Source organism: Halichoeres trimaculatus, unplaced genomic scaffold (assembly GCF_033239565.1).
Source record: "Halichoeres trimaculatus isolate MK-OKI-2021-1 unplaced genomic scaffold, fHalTri1.1 fHalTri1_scaffold_5, whole genome shotgun sequence".
Classification (NCBI taxonomy): domain Eukaryota; kingdom Metazoa; phylum Chordata; class Actinopteri; order Labriformes; family Labridae; genus Halichoeres; species Halichoeres trimaculatus.
Genome location: NW_027437183.1, coordinates 26,829,210 through 26,857,052, shown reverse-complemented (window position 1 = coordinate 26,857,052; position 27,843 = coordinate 26,829,210). Strand labels below are relative to the sequence as shown.

The 27,843-nt window shown below is 42.0% G+C and overlaps 1 protein-coding gene across 2 annotated transcripts in view; it reads left to right on the top strand.

The window, feature by feature from the left end:
• arb2a (ARB2 cotranscriptional regulator A) overlaps positions 1-27,843 on the top strand; it is a 157,418-nt gene that overhangs the window by 67,541 nt on the left and 62,034 nt on the right. For both annotated transcript variants that reach the window (XM_074670747.1, XM_074670746.1), the window contains exon 8: positions 6,831-6,950. In XM_074670747.1, coding sequence (XP_074526848.1) covers positions 6,831-6,950 — 120 coding nt within the window. The remainder of the gene's footprint in view (positions 1-6,830; positions 6,951-27,843) is intronic.

Below are 27,843 nucleotides of genomic sequence, written 5' to 3'. Positions count from 1 at the left end.
GACTGCAGTATGAGCACTCTGTGTTGTGTGGCATGTTTTAAATTCATGTTTATCTTGTTTGAGTCCAGGTGTGGAAGTTTTGAAGAGTTTGCTGGATTTTGTTCTTGTTATTGTGTAAGGCTTTTTGGACATGTGTTAATGTGTAGTACTTAACATCTGTGTGTGCACACATACCTGTGTTTGCGTGTTTGCTCAAGGCACAACCCGTGTAGCTGGTCTCAGATCCCTGCTCCCAATCTTCTGGTTAGGTCAACCATCAAACACATCCATCCTGCCCTCCCTCACACCTCCCTCACCCACTGAGCGCCTTCTCTTTCTTTCTCTCTTTCTTTTTCTCTCTGTGCTCACAGCCCTGTTGTGGATACAGGCTGACCCGAATAAAGACATCCGAGCGCACGCACGTACACACAAACGCAGCACCTCAGGGTCATGGCGGAACAAACACAGCCTTGTCTGCCTGCCCGCTCTCCTTTGCCTTATGTCAATTAATGGCTCGCAGTAATTTCACCTGACAATCCAGGCGGCAGTGCAAGGCTAGCCGAGATGTCACAGCGATGACCTTTCTGGCCCGCAGCCGCTCTTTTCTAATAAAGAATCTCACAAACCCACAGCAACTTCCTTTGTACTTTGTTAATGAGTTATTGATTTGAAACAATGCCCTGGCAAATATTGTCAGAGCAGACTGACCCTGCCAAGGTCATGCTATTTTATTGTATACAGTCTGAGCACGCTAATCTGCACGCAGGATGACATGTAGACTATAGTTTCTCTCTCTTCCCTCTCCCTCCCTCTTTCTTTCTTTCTTTCTTTCTTTCTTTCTCTCTTTCTCTCTTGCCTTTCTCCCTCCTCACACTGTATATATTCCTTCGTTGGAAAGTCAAATAGCAGACCTACACTTTTTCTCACTCCCTTATCCACACACATACACACACAGACGCTCGCACACACAGTTTCCCCCCTCTTGTTAGTCTTGCACACGTTTTTCACCTCGTTCTCCCTTTTCCCTGTCTCTTTCACACATCATTATATTCCCAACCCTCCATAGGTACTATACCTGCTAATTACCCACAATGCCACAGTCATTATTTTCCCATCTCTGCCGCTAATTTGCTCCATACCTTCCTTTTCCCCCCACTCCAGCAGACCCATCAGCTCCCAGACAGCTTCTAGCTAACTTCAGCTCTCTGTCTGCAGGAGAGGAGAGTAAAGAGGGAAACAAAGACAGAAGATGGGTGGGGAGAAGATGGTGGAGGAGTACACAGCCTTGACAGGGATTGAAATACAATCATAAACAGGTGGCGTTTAGGTCCACGCAAAGAGACATTGTAAAAAAGTCACAAAGTTGCTCATAAACTTATCCCAAACATGTGATTATAAACATTTCTTATGTAATATCAAACCATTAAGTTTATTAAATGTTATAATTTAAGAGGTCTCAGGTGGGTTTACCCAGTGACCTGAAGGTATGAGTGGATCATGGGCTGAGAGAGAAAGAAAGCTCTAAGTAAAATCAAACTTTTGAGTGTTTAGTTTCTTCATTCCCCTGCAGGATACACACTTACAATACTATCCTTATGATGTGAGTCTATAAGTTTTTTTTTCTTCAGCTCCCACTACAACACCCTAAGATACTCATTGACATTTTTTTTCAAGATTGAATCCAGCACTGCCAAAGGAAAACAGGCCAAACCCAATAAAGTTGTTTAGGGATCCCGTGACACTGTCCTGACACTCCTGGCTCCTACTGAAAAGTCTGAGAGTGTTTAAAGTTTAATGGCGTTTATCCACTAGACTCCTTCTGGTTCACTCAGCTCAACATCTCCTGACTTGAAATTTCAGCTTCTTCAGTAGTTTTCTGCACTTCTATGTGTTCCAAGATGACCGAGGAGGAGAAGCAGAAGGGAGGAGCAGGGAGGTCTGAAGTGGTTGTTTGTCAAGAGTGTGTTGATGTTGTTAGATTCATTGTTTCCTGTGTTGGTCAGACGCTGGGTTTGTGTTGGCGTTGTGGCTGTTATTCTGGCTGCAGTGCACTCTACTGCTCTCTTCTCCCTGCTTCTCATTACAGTGAATAAACACAGGGCAAGACTGGACCGGACAACTTTGAGAGAAAGTGTGCATCGGTGCTTCCCAGGAGCATGTTTGTTTTTATGTGTATTCACATTAGTGCATTGAATTAACTGTGGCTTTGGAATGTAGCGTAACATGTCACTGTATATTGTAAGCAAGGTTATAATAGTGAACTAAAACGAAACTAAAAAGGAAAACTAAAATTTAAAATACATTGCAGTTGGCTCAAACTAATAAAAACTAGAAAAGGAAACAAAAACGACAAGTAAACTAAAACTGTATCTTGTGTTCACAAAACTAACTGGAACTAACCAAAATTAAAGACAAATTGTCCTTAGTTATTGTTTTTGACAATATTAATAGCCTTTAAGCTTTAAATCAAACCGACATATTTCCTCAACCAATTTTACGACAGTTTTAGGCAGTTGTCAGTGCCGCACAACACCATCATAGCGACATACTGGGACGTGCTTGTTTACTGCACTGTCTGGCGTTGTGCTGCGATGAAATGTAGTGGAGCAATGAATCAGAGCATCTGTAATAGTTTAATTGCATGTGAGTCTGACTTTAATTGTATTCAAGTCTGCCTGTGTTGTTACAGAGTCCAAGTTTCTAAATTACTAAAGCTTGTATTATATTGATTTATATAATTTATGTTTATATTTTTTATATTAAATTTATATTATTTTCTCGTGTTGAAGGCAGCAGCCAACATTTCAGTATCAGCATTGACTGAGCAGTGAGCACTATGTTGGACTTGAAAATAAACAGTATGACAAAATATTTACTCTGACCTTTTTGAATCCTGCACCTGGTTAATAAGGTATGAAAAACTAAATCTAAACTGAAACTAAACTAAAACTAAGCCTTGTTGCAAAAATCTAAACTAAATAAAAACTAGAATGCCTGCTCTAAAACTAATTAAAACTAAACTGTAATGGAAAAAAATATGTCTAAAACTAACTTATACTAAACTGAAATGAGAAACAATGTCAAAACTAACTAAAACTAAACTATAAAGTCAAATCCAAAACTATTTTAATCTTCATTGTAAGTACTGGCAGGAGCCAAGTTGAACAACTATTTGAATATGTTAAGGAAGACAAAGCAGTCCAAAAAGTTTGTGATAACTGTGAGTGCTCAGGGTCTAAAAATGAGGTACACAGTCATGCATAACGCTCTGACAAGCAGTTTTAAAAGTGACAACAGCTAAAGCACATATTAGGGGTTCTGGTAGTTTAATAACAAACAACTTGGCCAAAGCACATTTGGTTTTCTGAGTCTGTGAAGCCTCTTCAAATGCCAAACAGTCAAATGTGATTGAAAGCCTAATCTGTTACACTGCCCTGCCTCATACTGTAAAGTGTTACAGTCATTGACTGTACCTAGAATGGAAAAAGTGCCTTTTTTCCACCAGTTGTGGGATGTGAAGCGCTGTTGGAGTTTTGGGATGATACACAGAAGGTACCTGGCCGATAGAACCAGAGGACTAACATCACACCCTTCACACTTACTAAACTACAGATTTAACTTACTGATAAAATGATCCCTCAAATGGGTGCAATCTGCAATAGAGTAGATTTGTATGTGGGTTTGAAGCAGATGCTTGAAAGTTGAGTGACTGTTGTCACTGCACTTTATTCCTATTACTCCCACATTTCTGTTGTTTATCATTTGATGACTTTATTTACACATTCTTTGAGGGGTTGTCAGGTTAACAGCCTCTTATTTCGTGTTCCTGATGCCATCTTAAACATATCTTACATTGCTTTTCTCAAGTGCGACTCACATTTACCTGTACAGAAAGTTGTTTTTTTACCAAGTGAATTTCAATTGATACAGATGAATATTTAGATTAAAAACCTCCATAAGAGTATTCATCATAGAGCTGCTGTATTGGGTTGTATTATGTGGGACATGGCTGATCAGTTTTAGTTAAAATGGTCAAAGAGTTAATTAGTAGACTTAGTATTTATTACCAAAGGGGTAGTGGATGGTAGTGGTGGACTTGAGTGTAATATGTACTTTGAAAAGATTTCTCAAGATTTTGTCAACTCTATTGATACGCTTTGCTGCACCCTCTTTCTTTTTACAAACATAAACCTTTTACTACTCATAATGAGTATGGCTCACTCGCTCTTTCTTTACCTGTTCTTATACATCTCTCTCAGCTCTCTCAGCCATTTGTATTTCTTTTTGATAGTAGTAAGCTGTCAGCATCTGGAGACTGTCTGGTCCTGAGACTGTCTCTGGCGCTGATTTGTGTTTTTTTATTCTCCAAGGGGACAGTATGGATCACTATATATTCAGTAAACACACGCCCAGATTCAGCACACACCCTCAAATATCCTCTTGACAGTCATGGCTGAAGGATGTTGGCAACAGGTGTGCTGCTGGGACGCTAAGTCTGACAGTGCTGGCAGATGCACACACAACAGACACACATGCAAACACACACACACACAAGCCATGAGAGGGAGATAAATAATTAAATAAATAAGAAAAGATAGTGTGTGAGAGCTGGTGACAGGAAGCCAGTCTCGCAGGGCGGTGTGCTCCACTGCAGCTAATTAACCCCGGGAAATAATTGCAACAATATGCAAATTCTGTTTAGATAATTCACTACACTGTTATGCCAGGTAGTCAGTCACTGTGTCGCCTGCTGCTGTGAGTGGAGGCAAAGGATGTGTGTTTGTTTGTTAGGTGATGGAGTAGGAGCACAGCAGGACATATTTATTACCATTCAGACATCAAACTCTCAAAATGTTTAGTAAAATAAATGTTTTCTTTCTCAGAGATAGACATTAAAAAGACTCATCTTCAAGTTGCTGTAAAATGTTAGATTTTTATCAATAATTGCTTTTATTTTTATCTGCAGTCTCTTACTTCCTGCAGTTTTGGAGGTCTGAATAAAGAGAGTAGCACACACAGACACTTAAAGATGGTATGGTCAGTGGCAGACCCCTCCAAAAGTCTCTGTGTCTGGGGTTGTCACTTAAGTGTGCATAGAGTGGAGCAAAACACAAGACAAAGACATGTGCAGACACTGAACAGGTGGCACCATCCGAGGAGAGAATTAAGGAAGAAGAGAAAGAACGAGTGATGAAGAGGAGCAGCCTGATAAAAAAGGACCTCTCGAATGAAAGGTGACATCACAGAGGAGAGAGGAGGGCGACTTCCAAAGACTTTAATGTCACAGCCTTTCACACGGACAACTCTGCTTCAGCTAGCCTTCTATGTATAGTTACACACACACACACACACACACACACACACACACACACACACACACTGACACACACACACACACACTGACACACACACACACACACACACACACAGAGGGTTGCTGAGCAGTGATGGCAGAAGGGCAGGGCAGAGCGGAGTTGCCTGCTCTTGCATCACACCCTGTGAATGGAGGTGGGTGCTGACACCACAACCCCCTCATGCTAATCTAGCAGTAAACACAAACACTCTGACAGGTTAATTTACCCCTAGACAAACACGGCTACAAAAACACACATCAGCACATCATCAAATGCTCCAAACACACACACACACCTGCACACAAACTTATGCACACAGATGCACACAGGCAAAACCATCTCATCAAAGCACCAGCTGCCTTAATTTTTAATATAAGTGAAGTTTAAGCCCTTTTTTCTGCTTGTGGTTTACTCAGTCTGCTCAATTACCATCTTTAGGAAAGTGATATGTGTGATAATATACTTTCTTACTCTATAAAATGTTAACACATTTCTGGAACTAACAACCAGCAGGATAGTCTCTTATGACGCCTCCTCTGTCCTTTACTTCATATCTCTAATTACTTGTTTTGAAGTCACATAGAACTGTTTGGCACTCAATTAACAGCTCCCATTCTCCATAGGCTGTTTGTTTGTTTATTTAAACATTATTTTTATATACATCTGTATGCTAATTAAGGGCGATATGTGTGTTTGTGTGGTGTGTGTGTGTGTGCCTGCTTGAATACAGTGTTGTGAAGCATAGATTGGTGTTGTGAATACAGGTGTTTCTAGCCCACGGAGCTTCATGTGCAGCGTAACCTCTTGTGGGAATGTGTTGTTGATTTCTATTGTGGAGCGGACAGTTTGATAGGAAATCAAAGTTGAGAATCAATGTCACAAGTTCATTAACGGATGCCCTTTTCTCGCCTGTACTTTTACTATTGTTCTTTCCAGCCCTGGATAAGCACTTACATCTCTGGTTAATTAAACACGTCTAGTGGTTGTGCGTGCGTGCAATGGTGTGTGTAAAAATGTGTGCATGCAGATGACTGTGAGAACCTAGTGATTGTGTGCATGGTTGCAAAACAGCACCTCAGTGAATGTGTTTGTTGTTTTTTTTTCTCTTTGACCTTCCCCTGGTGTCTTCCCATTATGCCTCTACTGGTGTATAGATGAGCCATTGATTGGGCAACAGGGTACAAATTAAGATTTAAACGTTACGTCACCCAGCCTATTGAGTTTTACATTTAGGGCATTTGCAATATGCAAGACTTATTGATTCACTGAAATCACCTCGGGCCACCAACACTTTTTGTTTCTCGTTTAGACCTTTGTTTTCAGGTGGCCCCAGGGTGCAAGTTTTGATGCTGTAGAGACAAATTTCTAGGACTCTGATAACTCAATTGATGCTTCACCCTTTTTGATGGACCCATGTCTCAGATTGAGTTCAAAAGGGGCCTTTAAGCTTGTAAGACTTCACTTTTTCACTTTTACTTGTTTTTTTGTGTGTTGCAGGAAAATGGTTCCTCAGAAGAACATGTGCTTTACGTGTGGGATCACTTTGTGTCCAAAGCAGAAGCCAAGAATGTTTTCATCCTGGCCCACAGCTATGGAGGTCTGTCCTTTGTTGAATTGGTGAGTGTTTTATTTTTCCTCTTCTACTGTTTCCAACTGACAAAAAGACACACAACACACCCATGTCAGTAACAAGCTAACATGTCCATCTGCATTGTCCAATAGCTAAGCTAAGGACAGTAAGAGTGATACAGTTTAAACTAACACCCAACACAAAACTACAAATTTTCAGACACTGACACGCAGAAACACACACTTTTTTTCAGACATGCAAAGCAATGCCAGCACTGGTCACCTCAGGAGACGGCCAGGAGAGTAACAATGTGTAAACCTTGTGGAACAATAAAAATAAATACCCCTTAGTTTCTCCGTTTATGTACAACTCTAGAAAACTCAAGTTCATCCTTCAACTGGGTCCACCCCTGTTACACATCAAGAACAGCAGAAAAACAGGAAAATGGTGAGAGCTGGACAAAGATTGTAGGGGTGGCAATGCAACAACAGCTTTCTGTAAAGTGAAATCTGCGGCAGAGACAAAGGATAGGTTGAAAAATGGTGGGAGGGAAGTGGATTTAAAGGAATTAATGACACACAGGGGAGGGTGAAAATAAAGTTTGACCATCATCTTGGCTTTATATGTGCACCTTTCAGCTAAATGGGCCCACAGTGGGTCTTTTGCGGGTTATATGAAGACTTTTAAGGTTAATGCTCGTCTTTGGTTTGGTGTGATGTCCAACATATATTGATCATTACTTTCTGTCTGTGCAATGACCAGAGTCAGCTGATTGTAAAGGTTTGTGTCTAGAAAGAAACACAATAAGAGTAGCATGTGGGAGATGGTTAAGGGTGAGATTAATGCTTGTAGCCTGTTAGCTTTACATTAGCCGCTGTATACATCTTTTATGTGTAGATTTACGTATAAACGATAAACGTTACGTAAAACCTTGTTTTTAATCTTGTATAACTAATGAAAACAAAACTTTTCAGAAAAAAAGAGGACTTGAATACAAGACAGCCAAATGATATCTTCAAATCACCACAACAACCGGACGTGAGAAACATTTCTACGAGGTGTATTAATTTTCTAAAGTTTGACCACAGCTCATCTGGAATGACTGGAGAGACTGATTTTTTAACCTATACTGCAGCCAGCCACCAGGGGGAGCAGTTTTTGTGGAGACCTTACTTTGAGCCGAGCAAGCGGATGTCTTTTTTTTAACAGTCTGTGACAACTACATGCAAAGGGTTTTGTGGATGATAAAAAGCGAAGAAAAATAATGTTTTTTTTCTGTTATAAGTACAGACAAAATAGTCCCAATTGATTGTTTGGGCTCGTTAAGAAGCTACAATATGTTTCAATTTTCTGCCATTTACCCATATGGAGTCCAACATACAGTAGTACATTGATAGGGAAGCAAATGAAAATACCAGAAATAATGTTTGATTTAGATATTTTTATCCTTACTCTCTTTAATTTGCAGCTTTTTAAATTCCTACAACAACTTCTGCGACCTGCTTGGCCAAGTGCCAGGATTATTTCAAACACAATATGCTAGCTGCGTTAGCGTTTAATGCAATGGGCTGCACTGTACTCAGCTCTGCAGGCTAACATACTGTGCTAGTTGTGTTTGCAAGCCTCTCTATGATCTGAGAGCTGGGATACATCACCAGTCTGCTGGTTACTTGATCTGAAGGATTTACTGCTACACTCACCACATCCCATATTATTCAGGACATATCTCTCCTTTTTTCTGAGGAAGAGGAAGAGGAGGGAGGCGGCACAATGAGGGTACGGCTAGCAGGGGGGATTAAAGGTGGGCACTTGTCCCACTGGTGTTTTCAGGAATATTTTCTCTTTCTGTCTCTTTCACCTACTCTTTTTTGTTTAGTATTTTGTAATTTTAATTTGGCTGCTAAATATTCATGCAGTGTTTTGTCCGTGACAGCCTCACAATCTCCTGGGCTTTCTCGCTGTGTGACGAGGACTAGCTATTCTCTCTATTTGTCTCTTTCTGTCTCTCTGTGTTTCCCTCAGTCAGACTCACTTCTTCTCTGTGCATATAAAGGCCTTGAGGAGGTTCTAACTGCACTCTTTCATGTGATGTCCTTGTCATGTGAAAACAGTATGTGCATATATAAATACACTGCATATAGCATATGCTATAAGGGGAAGATAACATCAAAAAAGGAGACTTGAAAGATCCTTGTGTTAACTTTAAGTGACTGGTTGTTGGGACTTGCCATTGTCAGGTTTCCCTCAAGAACACTGAAGTGTCTGTCTCCTACCTCCTTCACCCATATTAGCTTTACACTAACTCAGACACCCACAGCATGAACATTTATAGATTTTAATAGCTGCCCTTCATCACAGTCATTTAACTATGAGCATCTCAAGTGTTGGGTCTATCGAGCAGAATTTTTTTTTTTTTTTACAGAAAGGATTGTTTCTCCCTCAAAGATTTTTGCTTTTAATCCAGAGGCTCTCAGTATTCTTCCTGGGTTTAACATGCACTTTGCAGAACTACCATAATGCAACTCACATATGATTTTTTTTTTAGCGACTATCTACTATACCACCATGTTTCTGCACATTCTTAAACAGAAGCACACACACACAGGCATATAAACATGTGCACACCATCGACTTAATTGAGGAGAAAGTGGTCCAGCGGGACGGGAAGGGAAGTGTGCGCGCATGGGCAGGCGAGTGGAGAGTGGAGCCTTGCGGGATGAACGGTTTGACACATGAGAAGACCCAGAGAAAACAAGCTGTCTGCGGGTTAATTACTGTTCCCCTTTGCAGTTAATAAATACATTTCTGATCAAGCACATCAAAAAGGCCCGCCATTAATTTCTCCTGCTCGCTCCCCTTGCTCCGGAGCATGTTAGCCCCTGTTTGGAGCGCTCAAGTGTTTCATTGCAATTTGATTTCTTTTAAAACACTTCACAGTGTGTACTGACTAATTATAGATACATCAAAGAGGAGCTAACTGCCTTTGAATGAGAGCGTGAGAGAGAAAGAGAGGCTGGCGCTGCAGGGGGAAGGCTGCTCGCTCTTTCTGTGCTTCACCCCCACTTCTTTTGCCCTTTTTACCCTCTCTATCATTCTTTAGCTATCATAGAGTCCATCTATCCATCTCAGTTCAGTGTTTTTCAGATCTCTCCTTCTCTCTATTTCTCCCTTACAGTCTCCTCTGACATCTGCTTTCATGCTTGGCCAGGCTGCTCCTCCCTGCTCCTCCTCCTCTGTCTCTCTTAGCTGTATGGATTTAAAGGAAGATGGGTCATGTTCTTCTCAATAGAGCTACTTTGTTTTGAGCCCAGTATTCTACTTTCCTCTTTAAAATCTGGAGGGTTTAAGCATTGCTGTGGACGTTCTTTCAGACTATCCCCATCTCATACTCACACAAACCAGCCAAGTTTCTTAATGTCTCGAGCCTTTTTCCTTTTCCACCTGCAGGAAAACTGGAAATAAAAGCCTAGAAAGAGTATGGAAGGCAAAACCTCAACATAAGACCACTCCCTCATCTCTCTTAGATCATTCAACCTTTTCATTATTCTTCGTCGCCAGGAGTGCAGGGGGGCTGGACGCAAGTATAAGTCAAAGCTTCACTGAGGAAAGGTTGTCTAACCCGCACTAACCTTCCAGCTCACAAAGTGAAGAAGGAGCGCTCTTATTGGATAGGACAGGGCAACATTATATAAGGTCTTATGTAAGAATGCATCTGTCTCACAGTACACAAATGTGTGGGTGCCAACCAGACAACCAGCCAGCCGCCACAACAGCCCCTCAAAACATGATTACAGATTTGAAGTCTCCTCTGTGTCCACTGTACATGCTTTTAGACTATTTCCTCTACACTTTCTATATTGAGCCATCTGTTTCAGCCTCTGTCGTTCTTGGTTTCATGTTTCACTCGGTATATATATGTGTGTGTGTGTGTGTGTGTCTGAGTGTGTGTATATTGTGTCTCAGTACCAGAGTGGGCAAAGATGCTTGAGGTGAGACAGACAGACATGGAGGATTTCTTCACTCCTTGTGGACTTCATCGCTATACTGTTTTGTGTGGAGGATGAGAGAGATGAAACACTGCTGGGTGAATCATTCTGAGTCTGAGAAGTTTGTTGTACATAGCTAGGAGTGTCGAAAGTGATTGAATTTTGCTGCGATGATATGGCATCCTCAGACTAAATGAGCGTGTAAATGTACAGTATAGGAGGATGTAAGAGGAACAATATGTTTATTCTATAACGCTGGGCTTTTTTTCTTGCCTAATTAGATTCACACTTTGAATTGCGAGAAAGAAAAGGCAGATACTTACATTTTCTGTCTGAGCGTCCCCAATTATTTACCACCAAGAGTTTTCAAAACAAGCTCATTGTCATTCTGCTGCACACTTTACCCTTTTATAATTTACATATTAAGTCTACAGGTACAAAATCATTAATCTTTATTACATAACATACCAAACCTCATCCCTGCAGTGTGTGCAATCCCACTCTTTTTCATATCTCTTTTTGTTTCCTTCTTATTTCCCCCCTCTCCCTGTCGTTGTGACCCTCAGGGCAGCAGCAGTGCCAACTCTGCCCCCTGTGCAGGACTCTTGGTCTGGCAGTGGTCTGTACAGCTCCATGACTGGCATGGTAACAGCCCTCTGAACACATGGCGCTTCTGTTTCCAGTCTTTGCTCATTTAACAGCCTGCCTCCAGAAACAGCAGAAAATATACATGCACAAGTAAAAATGAAATGGATTGGAGTTTAACTATTCTAAATGACCCCCATTTTTACTTTATAATTTGGTGACATAGAAACCTAAACATTCAGATATACACTTACATTTATTAAATGTGTTGCTGTAAAGTTAGTGTGATTTTACTGCACTGTCTAAAACACAGTCATAAAGCAAAAAATATGGTCCCCCTTGAATAAAGACATTTTCCTCTTCACTTCTCTGGAATACTCTTTATGCAAAAACACAACCTTCACCTGAGTTCATCACCACACAAACAAAAATTGCTTTAATTTGTTGACAAAATCATCTCAACTGTGAAGTTGTATATAAGCAACCTCTAAAAAATCCCCTCATCTAATGTTGTATGCACGTCTCGGCCGCCTCCAAAGTCTGAATGCTAGCCTGTCTATTGCTTCTGGAGGGGATGAAGAGAAGGTTTGTTTTTATCTCAAGGTTCTCCATAGCTAGCGGGCGTGCAAGCGCTGCAGTAGTGGTGCAGTTTCCTGTGCGTGCATCTGTCTGCGTGTGCTGATGTGCATGTGTGCGTGTGTCTGCCTATGTCTGCAAGTGGGCTCACACATTAGTCTGCCTGTCCTGAGTTTGTGTGTGTGTGTGTGTGTGTGTGTGTGTGTCTGTATATATTCACATGTGCACATCTGTGTGTGTCACCCTTAGCCTGGAGACGCTAGTATCGTCCTGAGCAGAACAGCTTGGTGGAGAGCAGCTATCAGAGCCACGTTAGGGGAGGAGAGGAGCAGAGGAGGAGAGGGTGAGAGGCGATGATAAATGGCTGGGGCACACTAGCAGAAATTAGTGGAGCCGTATGCAAAGCTGTGGCGTTTTGTTTGATGTGAAACAAAAGGACCACCATGACAAAAGTGCCTGCCAGCCTGCACAGCAGGACAGCAGCCCTCAGGACATACACTATCACCACTGAGAAAGTATGTGCATGTGTTTGCACGTGGGTACGCACTTTCATGTGTGTGTGTGTGTATGCTGTAATGTGTGCATATCATGCATGGTGCTGTTTTCCACTCCTGTCTATATTATGTGTATTATCCTTCTCTGTGTTTTTGTGCTCTGCTTGTAATGATAGACAATGCCCGGCCCTTTGTGCACCATGAAAAGACACGGTTTCTTCCTCAGTAAGCTACAGCATATTTGCTCTATTAAGCGGCTGAAATATAGACGTCTAATTTCTCTGAGAATGAATAGGCGTCTTAGAGAGCCGCTCTCCTCTTAACATAAGGATGTAAATTGAACTGTTTAAATGTCACGGCTAGCAAGCTGATTTGATTTGAATTGATTTGCTTGTTTCTAGAAAAAAGGGACCTCCCTTGCCAAACCTTAGCTGCACTGACTGCCACAGATAGACCAAGGTCTTTCTTCCCACCTCAACAACACATTGTAGGGCCTCTGAATTCTTCTATCTGCTGTGATTATGTACAAATGGCCTTCATTTGCCATCCATTTCAAAGCTGCAGTGCTGCATTGTGACTAGAGGCAGATGACGCAGACCAAATTACAGCGGGTTTGCTGCCTGAAAAGGATACTCGCACAATGGGCTTTGTGAAGTATTCCCTTCAATACGTCGCCATTATTCTCACCTTTGTTGGTGTTCCTCTCTATGTTTCAGGAGCATCTTTGGTTTCTAGATTACATTTATGGTGCTGGAGAGGATTAAGGGGGTTGAGAATTTTTACTCACATCTTTCATTCTACTTCTCTTTCTCTCCCTCCCTGCTGCTTCATTAGTTTTGAAAAAAATATTTTTAACGACATTTATTTATTTTCATATTGTTGTCATTATCATTTTGATGCAAAGTCACACAACGGTTCTGCACACTTAGCAAAATCACTGTATGTTTTGTTTGTTGTGAATATCTCTTCAGGTTATACATATACTCTATTATACTCTACATTATTTATACTTAATTGCATCTCTGTTTTACTTGTTACATCACTACACAATGTCTCAGTAAAAAGGCGAGAGCCAGACTGGGCTACATGCAGAACAAAAATGCTTGTTTCCCTAACTTTTGTGTGTCTTTGGGATGGCGCAGGGTCAGAAAGGTTATCTGAAATACAGCCAACAACCAGCCATTACTTTCATTTTTACAGTCTTAAAAAAATCTCCAGGATATATAAATATATTTCTGTATTTATAAGTTTTGTTTTGATCAAATTCTCCTATAGTGTACCACACAGCCCAGAGGCAGACATGGAGTTGTTGCTCTCACTTAAAGCTCTGGCACAGGAAATCAGTCAATACGCTTCAGGATCACTTCTATACATTGTTGTTTCTATCTTAGGTGCCTGTTTCTGGCTGTTTGGGTCCTATAGTTTTTTCACAGTATATCACTTTCTATTTCTCTCCCTGTTTTTTTTTCTTTCCTAAATATTAGTCCATTGTTTGAATGTTCAGCTGTTCTGCACAGAAACATAAATTAACACATCTGCAGTGTTTTACTTACCTTGTACGTAATCAGGCTGTGTACTACTGCTTATTAGCTTTTAGAAAATTTTTAATGATAGAAATCTCAGCCTGGTGTCTTTAAGGAAACTGTTAAATGTCAGCTGTGAGTTTAGAATAGTTTTTCTTCTCCCATCCTTGGTTAAACTGTTTAAATTGTTTGAGGACACCCTCACCAGGTCCTTATGGTGGCCAAGTCTTCTCCTGCATCCCTCAAAACACACAGATGTTCCCATGGTTACATAATTGAAAATCATTAGACCTCAAACAAGTATCACTGAGGTGACTATTCATAAGTCTCCTCTCACCTTATTGTCTTTCTGTTTTTTTTCCTTCCCCAGTGAAAAGGAAGTGAAAAGTCCATCTGTCCTCAGAACATCATGAAGCAAAGGCTCTTTTAAATCCACACCCACCCTGCACCCCACCTCCTCAACACAAGGTCTCTTCTGCCACTTTGTGATATAAGAAGCCGAGCTGGTTGAAGTTCATTTGAGTTCAGTGAAATCTTGGGGGATTCATCATTACATATTTACTGGCTGAGGCTGATCTTGCTGTAAGGTTCTACCCTCGTCCCATTGATCTAGTGCGCATGTTCACTCCCGAGGTTACGGGACGTGCTTCCATTTGCATAAGGCCCTGGGCAAGGTTCTTTCCACCATTGATTGGCCTGTCCATGAGCGCCCCGTGCCTTCTCACATTGATCACTTTGTTTTTTCCCGGAGACAGTGCTACTCAGAGTTCAGCTACAGCTCTGGCGTAGCAGACCTGCCGGAGGAAGGGAGAGAGGCCAACTGAGAGAGGTGGAGAGGAAAGAAAGAGTACAAGAAAGGGAGAAGTAAGAGTCAGAGAGGGTAGATGGAAACTTTAGAGCCAATATCTTCATAATTTTGCATACTTTACCTTTGAATTCTGACACTTAAACTGAGAAAGTAATAAGCACTTTCACCCTGCCACCCCTGTGTCTTCGCTCCTTCAGCCGGTGTTTCCCTGAGCTAGCTGCTTGTAGGGTGAGCGTGAGTAGATAGACACAATAACCTGATATAATCTGCTTTTACAGGAGTAAACACATGCATATATGCACATAATCAGGTTTGAAGAGAGACTCACAGAAAGCTCAGGCCACACGCAGATATTAGCATTTCAACTCATACCTGAAGTGCTGCTAAAATATGAACAGCCATAGTTCCTCCCCCCTCAGCTTTTTTTTTTTATTAGAGTATTTCTCCTCTTGCTTTTTTTCACTCCTCCACACTCATTGCTGTCCTTATAGATTCTCAGACAGAGCAGTCTTTTATTCATACTTGCTCACTTGGTCAACAAGGATACAGTTTTGATTTACTGAGGATTTCCTTTCTCTCCACCCTGTTTTAGAATGATGCTTTTATGTTATCAGAAAGTCAATACTGTTCCCCAGATTTTTTTTTATTTTGTATTCAGGAAAACTTCTCTCTGACAGATCCATAACAAATTCTTCATGTAAGCGAGATTGTGTGCTTGTACTGTAAAAATATACAGTGGTTGTAATCTGCAGTCATCTAAGGATAAGGATTTCTAAAAAATATATATATTATTTGGCTTCACACTCTCTTAAATCAAAACAGAGTTCTGTAAGCCTGGCGTCTTCTCTGAGGTAACTTCGAGCCATATGTATTTCCATTATAATTTGTGCATGCGTGCTATTGTGTGTTTTTCCAGTATGGCGTCAGCGGCGGCGCAAGGCTCAGACTCCCATGATGCACCTCTCCTCTTTGTTCTGCCGTGTGAGAGCAGTGTGCAGCTTTGTCTGCCTCTCTCGATCCTCTCGGCTCGTTGCCTTAGAGGCAAGGTCTCACTCTCTTCCCTTCCCTCTGCTCCAGACCTCTCTTGCTCTTTCATTCACTCTTTAAAACCCGTTGGGCACTGCTGTCCACTTGTTTCGCTTCTTTCTGTGTCTGTCTGCCGTTGTCTTTTACCATCCTTAATTCTCAGCGAAACCGTCCTTCACCTGCTCATTTTCACTTTGCCCCTTGGCCCGTTTTGAAAAATGTCAAACCACTCCTTGATGATATTCTTTTTTTTCTTATTTTTGTACAGCTCTTACACTATTCTGAGTTTCTTTTGGTCACCCTCCTACTGCCTACTATCTCCTACCACTTCTCTGAAAACTTACCTTTTTGAATTTTCTTCCTTTTATCTTGTGCCCCTGTGTATATGCTCTCTTTCACTATTTTTTTTTTTGCCCTTCCCCTCTGCTTCAGATTCAGTTACTTTCATTTTCCCTCATCTCTTAACCTCAACTTCACATCGGCCTTGCTACTTCAGTCTTTGCTGTCTTATGACCACGTTGCTTCTCTCGAGACTGACCTCACTCCTGTCTCTTTTCTTCACACATTTTTTAACAAAAGTCTCAGTCTGAGATCGCCAGTTTTTTCCTACTTCCTCCTTCTCACAGTACTTCATGCAATTAGAAAAATAGCTCTAAATCACTGTGGATTAATTGTATAAACCTCTTATGTGTTAAATTTTGTCAGTCACTTGTGTAATGTAAGAGCAGTTTTCTGTAAAAGACGAGCCTTTCTCACCTGAAATGCAAACTCGCTTCGTAGAGAAGTAATCCCATTCGTTCCCTTTTACCAAGTAATGTTTTTTTTTTCGTATCAGACTCTTTTGATAAAACTTGCCCATTGTTGCTCCCCACGAATCCTCGGTAGCCGTTGCTCCCACTGTGTTGTTTCCACGCATTCACCTGCTGTGCCGTGGCGTGTCAGCTGGTTACGACCCGGGTCACCTTCAGCAGGGAGGGGATACGTGGTTGACGTGAGGTTTGAATATGTGAAGATGACACGTTGACAGCTCAAATGAATCGCTTGTCACATGTCATTTTTTCCTCCCCCCTTGTTAATTCCTCCATAAGAATGCATACAATAAACGAGAGAGATCTTGAGGACATACGGGGTTGCAAATTGTCACACAGGCATCAGCCGAATTCAACACATTCAATTCAGTTTGCTTTTCTGTGTTTGTCTCCTTTCTCTGTCCCGAACACTGTGAATGGTCTCATTCGGCAGCGAATGTAGGAGGAAGAATGTGTCTTAGGAAATGAAAGGAGGGCGAGTGTTGCTTCTGAAAAGCTGTGAGGAACAGCTAGGCGGATCCTGGTGCAAATGTCAGTGAACTCAGTGACTCTGGGGTTGAAGTTTAAACCCTCTTTCCCTCCTCTAGTTCTCCTTCTGCCGTCCTCCCTCTCATCCTTTTTGCTCTTACTTTCAAACCCTGCGTCTCCATCATCGCCTTCCTCCTTCACCCTCTGCTCTCTCTGCTTTTAAAGTTCATTGAATTCGATGTTGGTATTCAGTGGTGTTTTTCTGCCTTGCCCACTCCAAGCCCTCAGCATCAGGGTCACCGCATTCTTTTAGCGGGTTTCCAGAGAAAATTTTCAGTGTCATTGCATCACCTGCAGAAAATGTTTTTTCTGCACAAATCTTGGTGTTTATAGTCAAAACGAACTGGCGACTGGTGGCCTAAGAAAGAATCTGACAACTTCCCACTGTCTCCATCACTTCATTTACCCTGCACTTTAAGCTTGAAATACCCCTTATTGGCTATTCAGCTGATCTATACCCAGCTCAATAGCCTCCCATACTTATGGAAAGCCTGGTTTGAGTCTTTTACGGCATTTTTTCCCTGGGTGTGTTTTAGTTATGTACCTGCAGTAAAACATATTTAATTTTTTAAGCCTGGAAAGCTGACAGTGAAAAGAGATGAACTGTTTTATGTGCCATTTTAGGGCTTTATGTGCTGTGAAATACGATGGGGGTTATGAAAGAGCAAAAAGGAAGGGAGAAAGTGAGAGGAAGGGAGAAGGAGAATGAGAGAGGCTCCTGGTGTGGCACAGCCTTTGATGTCTTTGCTGGCTTGAAGCTAAAAGTGGAACTCACTGAAGGGTAGACCTTGTTTCATGGGGGTAACATGAAGGTTGATGTGCCACCTTGGTTAAAATAAAGAGGAAACATGCCCAGATCTGCACTTTTTTTTTTTCAAGATGCATTGATCTGTGTGTACATGTGTTATTTTTCTTTAAGTATGAGTTTGTTTAGCTCCTAAAAGCATCTTTGTTGCCTCAGTGAGAAATGTTTCACTTCCTCCTGTCATGTCACTCATTAGCTCGTGGTTCATGTGCAGATCAGACACCAAGACACATCGGGTGGCTTAGTAACTCACACTGTCCGTGTTCGTATGTGTGCGGGTGTGTGTCACAGTCTCATATATATATATTCTACTTTCCCATTAGATGGCTTCACACCCGATGATTCTTCTGGACTCCTCTGACATTGGCTTTCATGCATGGCCTGCCCTCCTCTCTCTCTCCCTCTCCTTCTGGCTCACACACACTCCCTCACTCTCTCAGCCTCCTACATTGAAAACATCTTGGTGGTGTCGAGACATTTTTTAACCCTCCACAGCCACCAGACATCTAGTATGTACAACACACCCCCATCCCTCCTTCATACGCTGTCCTCAACTTCCATCCTTTCTTCTCCCCCTGCTCCCTCCGTCCCTCTTTTTTCTGCCTCTGGTGTCCTGCCCCCTCCACTTCACTAATCCAACCCCCACTCTTCCACCTCTCTGTGTTTGTGGCTTTGCTAGGTGTGATGGTAAGTTGATTTGGTTTGATTTCTCTTTGATGAAAACACTAGGGGGCACTGCCTGTCCTTTGTTACCCCTCTCTTTCCCTTAGCAGGCTTCCATGTGTGTATTTTTGTGTGTTTGTGAGTGTGTTTGTTTGGTTTGTGTTTGTGTGCCTGTGCATGTTTCTGTATTTTGTTAAAAAGCACTTCCTCGTCTGTAATGTTTGAGACTGATCTGCATTCAGACAGACAGGAAGGCAGGCAGGCAGGCAGGCAGGCAGCAGGTCTCTGGTGGTCAGTGCTGTGAACCCGTACACACCCCCCTCTGTTCCCCCTACTCCCACCCCCTGTTTCTGTTTGCTGAACCCAGGGGTGTAGGTTAATGAAAAGGGCTTGGACCACCGAGAGAAGCGACAGTCATCTCCCAGACACCTCTGCTCACCTCCGGCCCTTGGAGACCCTCTCTCCATGACAGGCCCCCTCTCACTTCTCTCTTCCCTCGTCGTTGTTACTTCCCCCTGGGTCACACCGTGTTGTCTGGCTGCCCGGTGGCCGCCAAACACAGCTCACAGATAGTGGCATAAAACAAAGGTAGACAAACTACAAAGAGAAAGTGAGACATTTCTCAAGTTTTGTGAGTGAGGAAAAAGGACATGCTCTAAAAGACTGCACTCTTTTCCAAAAGGTTTAGACATTGGAGTATTCGTGTCGGGTCAAGAACGCAAAGAGGGAGCAGATCTTTGTTTCTAATCAGCTAGTTGAGAGCTTGTTGTGAGCAACCACTTCTCTACATACAGAATCCATACCATACAATAAGTGACCGCACTCACTTCTCCAAAGTCCACTCATGAGTGTGATTGTTTTTGAAGGAAGCTCTGAATTATTGATTTGTTTAGGGGATTTTTTTCTTTTTGTGGTAAGCAGACAGCTGATGAGGGGTGTTTGATAGTGCTAATTGGCAGCTCCCGTCCATGCAGCGTGTGGTTGGTGGTGGTGGTGGGCTGGGGCTGGGCGAAGTGAAGCGCTGCTATTGTTTAGAGGTGTCAAACCCAACACAGAACAAAGAGGACGGGAGAAATGTGCTGCGCTCGCCTATCAGTGTGCGGAAAGCAGCTACACACACACACACACACGCACACACACACACACACATGTGCATGTTTGAATATATGTTATAATGTGTATGAATGCACATGAATACGGCCTTACACACACACACCCGCGCACACACACTACAACAACAGCACATTACCTGGAGTTATATACACGAGCATTCACTCACACTGACAAGCACACACAAACACCTAATAACGTGCACACTCACACACACTCCTCGACAAACAGCCTGAAAATGACAAGATAATCACCACATTCAAACTTACCTTCAGCTCTGGGTAAATGCCTTTCTCTGAGATAAACTAATAAATATACTGTTTTCTTTTCAAATGTTCTCCACTGAAGGCCCTAATTACCATACGCTGACAAAGACCTGACAGAGGTGTAATAGTTAAAAAGGTAATTTGACTACAAGTAGGAGTTTGGGTGGGGAAAAGGGTCAGCTTGCTCTCCCCCCACCTCCCCCGTCCGCCTCTCTCTTTAATGGTTTATTCACGCTTTTTCGAGGACTTTTTGCATGATTGACTGACAAGGTCTTTTTCCGAAATAGCATCTTCGGTAATGAGAAATAATTGACTCCCTAATCAAAAAAAGGGTTCATGGAATCCACAAACCCAACTGTAATCTTCTGTGGCATTTCCAGCAGAATTGACAGTCCTCATAGCTTCAGGCTCTATACCACTTTGATTTAATTGCTTTTTTTATAAGATTAATAATATACTTTATACTGGATTGTGTGTGTGTGTTAGTGTGTGTGTGTGTGCCCTGTATGTGTGTTTGTGTGTGTTCTTCACTCTCCTCTCAGGCTTTGTTTTTAATCAATAATATCACTTGAAAAGCACTCAACTAGTGTGTTACTTTTTGTAGGTTTTACATTTAATTCATTAAGGGAACCAGCGCGGTGATTTCATTATGTACTCAAAAATATACTGCTGTAGTTGTGAGGCATATTGTTTTATTAAACAACAATATAAGATATTACACAAGAATAACAAAGGAAGTGATTGCTATTGTGATGTGTCATTCAAAATTTCCACATCTCATGTAAACAACACTTGAGAATTATTACAATCAAGATCATAATGATAAAAAAATAAGGCAGTAGAATTTTTTTTTACTCTTTTAATAACTGTGTGCAGTTTTACTTTAATTCAAATATTACTTTATTACTTCTTAATTTTAGTTAAGCTGTAAAAATGTTTCCTATTCATTTTTGCTCTTCACATTAGACCATCCATGGGATTTAAATGTGTATTTAAAGCCAGGAGGAATAACTTGAGAAATCTGGTCCAATGGAACATCCTGATATAATTCAGGTATTAAAATGTTTTTTGCTTTGCCCTGCCTGTTTAATCAGGTAATTGAATTACATTGTATTTTCTCATATGGCACATTAGTATTATTTCTAATCTTTTGGTCTTATGTCTTCAATAATTTGGGCATAAAAATAATAATTTAAGCTGGTTTGCCTTGAGAAGTGCAAAGTTTTTAGATGATGGGGCAAATTAACTTGGAGCTTCCTCCAGCCTGTCCAATTTGTAAAATGGCCTCAACCCCTTCTCCTCTTTTTTCTTTTCTGACTCATCCTCTCTCTCGTTAAAAAAGTGTTTTAAATCATGGCTACTGGCAAAAAGAAGTTAATTTCAGATTGTTATATATTTCCATTAATTTCATTTGGCCTCCGTGGTTTTTCTCCCTCTCTCTTTCTCTCCTTCCTTTGAGTACAGGGTGATCACAGGGCCTGATTTTTCTTTTCCTCTTACTTTTGTTTCTCTTTTTCTGTCTCTCTGTTTCCCCTTCACTGCACAGTCTGAGAAAATATGAAAAGTACAGAATGATATCTGAAGAAAAGAACTCAGTCTTTGTCACTTTCATTAACACAGCCTTAAACCTTCCCCCCTTCTTTATTTTTCCCCCAAAAAGTACTTTTTTTGTCGTTTGACCATGCACAGTTTTACACTCTAAGATGGGTCAAGTGGCCCTGGAAGTTTAAACAAAATACCTCCCCTGAGAACCTCCCTCCTGCAGCCCTGAAGGGACACAGACACACACACCAAAATAAAAAAAAGAAACACACACACATACACCTGATTTGACAGTAATGTGCAGAACAGCAGGTGCCTCTAGATTTGTTGTTTTTGTTTCCTTTTCCTCCTCTTCCCCCTCCTCACTTCACAGCTAAGGTGAAAAACAGTCCACTGGGACATTTGGTAGATTTTCACCATTAACAGGCTCCACCTTTTCAAAACACTTACTGAAGCTGGACTTCATATGTTGATTTGAGTAGCTCAGAAGTGAGTTTGTATAGAACAGTGGAGTTTAAAAAAAAGGAAAGTAAGATAGGTGAAGTTCTTGATGGCAAAAAGTGAAAAAAGTCACACAATCGTAAATCTGTAGCTGCTTAAATCCCATTGTCACAAATTTAGAAGAAGTGACGGAAAATTCCACATCATAGCATTTTCTCACTGCACCCCAATTTAGAAATGTTGGCTTGGGTACCAACTGTGGCTCAGTTAGTACAAGGAATCAGTGTTTATCAGCCCCTAAGGCTGTGTGTGTGTGTGTCCGTGTCCGTGTGTGTGTGTGCGTGTATGTGTGTGTGTGTCTCAGAAATGGACAGCAGTACCCGATGGATATTTAACACATTAGCTTTGGCAGAGCTGAGAGTGGTGTGAAAACACACTGATTTCCTAAGTGGCAATCATATCAGCCTCGCCGTCAGAGAGGCAGCAGAGAGCAAACATCTGTGTATGCATGTGTGGGTAAGTGTGTGTGTGTATTTTGAATGTGGGTGTGTGTGTGTGTGTGCATGTATACTCCAAAACATGCATTCAAAGTCTTTAAATCTGTATTGCTTTTTTTTTATTGAGTAAACTTTGTGTGTTTAGTGTGTTTAACTCTTCAGGAAGAAGTGGGCTTCTTTGGCTTTTATGAATAATTTCCCTTTTGAGATCACTTTAATTTCTTGTATTTTGTTGATTCTATTTTATTTGGTATATCATGGTTCTCTTGCTGCTGATTTATTAATGAATTATGTGAAACAACGCGAGTTTTATCTGGTGACAGGCTCTTTTTTTACCCATGTCTTTTTCCCTTAATTAAGTTTTTCCCTCTTCCTATCCCACTCCCGGGTTTCCTTCTCTCCGTCAAGTTATCTGTCTTTGTTAAAGCTTAGGCCTGCTCTGTGTGTCTGTGTGTGTGTGCGGGCGTGTGTGTAGTGTGTGTCTCCCTGTCCATCTACGGTAAGCTGTCTCCACCCTGCCAGGGTTCAGGGAGCCCTTGGTTCCCCCTGATGTCAGTCTCACCCTGAGTTACGGCACAAAGGTCTCAGCCTCCTCCTCCAACCACCCTTGTTAGGCCCTCTCGTTTACTCCCTCCCTCCGTCAATCCCACTCTCCCTCGCCCGATCCATCCTCGTCTCCAGCTGAGAGTCACCCATCCGAAACTGTGTTAAAATAGGGTCATCCCCCGGTGTGCACTTAAAGGCTGTCCCTTTAACCTGCTCTGAAATACTTACGGCTATTATTGTAGCTTATAAATCATTAAGAAAGTTTAATTATACGAAAATTTCATGGTGGAAATGTGCAAGCTGACACATGGGAAGGGGAATTTAATGGGCCAGCAAGTCCCAGTACCGTGAGGGAAAATATTGAGGTTAGGTTTCTATTTTACAGCGTTGCCGGAGGGTTGGGAGACAGGGAGGAAGACAAGAAAGAAGCACTTTGAGAGGGAGAGAAAGAGCCAGTGGAGAACATGAGGCCTTTAGACTTTATCCAGCGTGCACAAGTAACTTTCTCATTTCACTCTATAGACCTGCTGTTAATATGGCCAGTTGATTTGGGAGTGATGAAGACGTTGCCTACTGTAGCACAGGCAGGTTTTCTTAACTAAGCTGTATTCTAATTACCACAAGACTTTAATTAGTCACCACGCCTTCATTTCACTTTGTAAAAGAATGCCGTCTAATTAGAAATTACCATTTGGAGAATTTCTTTAATTGCTGTCACTAAACAATATATTAACACCCCTTAACTACTAGTGTTACAAAACTTTGTCCACTTTCTTAATTGTGTCAATATCATTTCAATGTGAACATTAGATGGAAATTACTCTTATAGCTCCAGCAACTGGAGCAACAATTGGCAGTCTTTTCATGATGACAAATGTAAATTGATCAAACAGTTGGGATTTGATATCATTAACACTTACCTCTGTGCAGATGTTAATTAGAAATTAATTGAATTCTGCTTTGGTTACTATGAAATGCTGCCATACATATAAGCATCTGCTATGTTTATTAGATAGAAAGCAGCTCCACTGTATGAGTAAAAAAAATAATAATAACATAATTCCAGTTCACTGACTCTGTATCTTTTTGTACAATCTTTGAAGAAGATTTTAGCAGATTCTAATGAGTTTGGAAACTTTTAAAAAGGTATTAAAGAAAGTTTAGTAAAATCCTAAAAAATGCAGTTTTAAAAACACACCTAACAAATACAAATAGTTTTAAAGTAACAACACTTTCACAGACCCTCCTATCCATAACCAGCTTTTACTCCCTCTATCCCTTCCTCCCTGCCCTTTCTCCTCTCCGTCTTCCCTTCCCGCCTTCCTCTTGTTTTCTACTTGGGCACAAGCGAGGCGCTGCGCCTGCAGCCGGCAGGTTTCCTGGCACACCGCTCCTCATCCTCTGCCTTTTGTTTCCATCAGACGACCATTCTCCACTTGTGCTGTGTCAGTAAATATTTATTGGCCTTCCTTTTCCTCACAACCCCCCTGATGTTGGTGTGCATTTGCCCGCTGTACAGATAAACGTACTTCCATTCGTGTGTGCATGTGTGTGTGTGTTTTGCATGTTTATACACACAAAAAGAATCCTCCCTTACACGTACAGACACGCAGCACCTCCCATTGCCCTGCGTCCGGTGCTGTCACTTATCCAGTTCAGCAATGCCCCTTCCTCATCCTTTCTCTCACCATCTGCTCCCTCTCTGTCTCTCTCTCTGCTCTTCCCTCCATCATGCATGTAGCAAACACCAGAGAGAGGGAAGCGGAAACAGAGAAGGAAGTTATTGCAGTTTTCTCTCGTTTTTGTCTGTCCCTCTCTAACACCCTCGCTATGAGCAGAGTTCATGTACTTCGGAGTCAGAGAGGGGAAAAAAATTGCAAGCAAAATGCATGTGACCCATGACACACAAACACACACAAACACTCAAACCCACACACATACACGCGCACTTGCTCCCTAGGGCCCTGTGGCCTCGTGCTGGAGAGGGCTTCCTTCCTGCGGTTAAGACAAAGGAAACTGGGGACCGACAAGGGACCTGGGACCGCCGCTTCAAAGCCACAGGAAGTGCTGGTGTTGTCTCTTCCTGTGGAGGGTGTCAGAGCGTGGGGGGCCAGCTGCCTGTGTTTTCACAGCCAGGGATGAACAGGGAAAAGTGTGCGTGTGTGTGTACTTGCATGTGTGTGTGTGTGTGTGTGTGTCACGGGGCAGGTAGAGCCACTAAACACACTCCAACTCCCACTTCCATCCAGCCCTGGATGACCTGAGATCAAATGCTTACAACACAGTCGTAAACAGGGAGGAATGAGAGGTAGCATATGAACATCACCTGTGTGGTAAAGAGACAGCGTTCAAAAGAAAAACCCAGCTGAGGATCATCACCTCAACCACTGTTTGTCTATAAGTCTATTGTCTCTATTGATTTATGATAGGAAGAAATCCCTGCCAGAGCATCAGTCAGCCTTTATGTTTGTTTTCCAGCCCTTGCCACTGTCTTTGCAGACTCTACACATGCTCGCAATGTGTACACGTCTGTGTGTGTTTGTGTTTGTGCTCCTGTTCCAATGTTGGCGTGTAGGGATTTATGGGGGTGTATGTGTCAGTGTGTCTGCACCATGTGTTTCCCAACCTTTCGGCGTGCACCCGCATACATGTTTGTTTGTTTTTCCTGTGTTCGCCCTGGCTTCTCTGATGCTCTCCTCTTACTCTCTGGCAGCAACAGGACAGTTAATCAATCAAATATTTAAGCAGTGCTTCAGTGCTCAGTGGGTAGTCCTAGATTATCTGTGGCTGTTGGCAGTGCATGGCGCAGCCACATTATAAGCCTCGTTTCTGACTGGCATCGTCACGGGGTGCTTCTCCCTCTCTCTCTCCGTCTCTCCTCCTTCCCCTTGGCCTCTGCTCAGTCTTTGCTCACTCCCACCAACACTCCACATTTTGTCATCTTTTTCACTCATTTTCTGTCATTCTCTCCCTGTCCCTTGTTTTCCTTCCTCTTGTTTGCTGCTCTCTATTCTCACTCTCTCTCTCTGTATAATTGTGGCTTTTCACATTGACTATCTGACAGTGAGCAATGCCCCTTAAAGAGCTCTCATCTTTCCGTCTTTGCCTGTTTCTCTCTTTTCTCCCGCTCTGCATTCTTTCTGGGGATAAGTCTGCCTGTCTCCCCACGGGGATCTCCATTGTGGATTACCATTCAGTTTTCGCCCAATTATCTAGTGGCTTTCGCTGCCTTTGACACATAATTATCAAAGGCCTAAATAATTGTCTTTATTATTGCCGGTGTTTAGATGTAGCGTGAGCGGAGCAGTCGCGAGCAAGGGAGCGTCACAGGGAGAGGAGAGAAATGAAGTATTTATCTCGAGCAGAGATTAGCTTAGCATGCTGTTAAATGATGTCTCGTCGCTTATTTCAACTCCTCGTCCAGATAAATAAACATGATTAATATGCCCCCCTTCCCTCCTTTATATACACACAGTCGCACATATACACACATCCATCACATATCACATCCTACGTCAGTGGTGAAATAAGATTATGCACAACAAAATGTCCAGCAATTAGCTGGCTTTGTAGCAGGAAGCAGCTTAAAGAGCTAAACACTGTACTTTGCTGAGGGCCATGTGAGAGGTCAGGTACAAGATACATTGGTTAGGGAACAGTGTGTGTGTGTGTGTGTGTGTGTGTGTGTTTGAGTGGCTTCAATGTGTGGGGGTCGGCTATTTCATACAGCTTGTGAAAGGCTGGATTTAGTCGAATTGTGCCAACCAGGGGGTCAGAAATCTGTGATGTTTGCGGGTCTCTATAGCAACCAGGCCCTCTGCAGAGAAATCAAAAGAGAAATGGTTCATGAGGAAGAAAAAGAGAGGGGGAGAAAGAGGTAGAGGGATTTCATAGTTCATCCAGAGTTTGAATGTATGTGGGGGTGAAGCGGAGTCTGCGTCATCAGATGTGACTCAGCTTCAGAGGAATGTAAACGTAATGTGTAGATGGGGTGAAATTAGATCCAAATCACAGTAAGAGAGCAAGTTTAAAAACGGCTTGTCAGAATTGTGAGGAAGTGTCCTCCATTTATCAAATGGCCCTGATCATTTCTCTGACTCATAAGCCTGTTGAAGATAGGGTGAGTGGATCATCAAGGTGCTTCAATGAGTAAGGATGATGCCCTTCAAATAGAGCACTCGGGTTTAAACTCTTCTAAAGAGATGCATTGTTTACACTTAAACTCAAGCTTCTGCTTATTTTTGATGAGGGTGTAAGGCCACTTGCTTCAGGGATGTCGTCCTAAAAGTGATCCCAAGGCCTAATCCTTGTGTGACGTGGGTCATGGAGAATTTTTAATGTTTGGATCAATAAAGCATTCATAAATTCTATCATTTTTGCTCGTCCTTATTCATTCTTCTTTTTTCAAGCCACTTTAATACTTTAGATAACCTTCTACTACTCCACTTTCTTAAAATGTTTTACACACAAGCCCCCTCATGTCTAACCCCCAACTGAACTTCACTCTGAGTATCCAGCTGCTTTGGTGTTAAAGCAAAGGCCAGCGGAGAGGCAGCAAATGTCTCAGCATCTGTGTGTTGGTTTTAGCTCAACAAGTATTTCCACATGTTTCTCTTCCTTTTCCCCTGTCCGATTCAAGACTGATCACAACAGCTGGCCTGTTTCCTTGTTAAAGCTGCAGTCTGTGGTTACACAGCGGATTAGCACATTTAACATTCAAGATAAAGATGGTTAG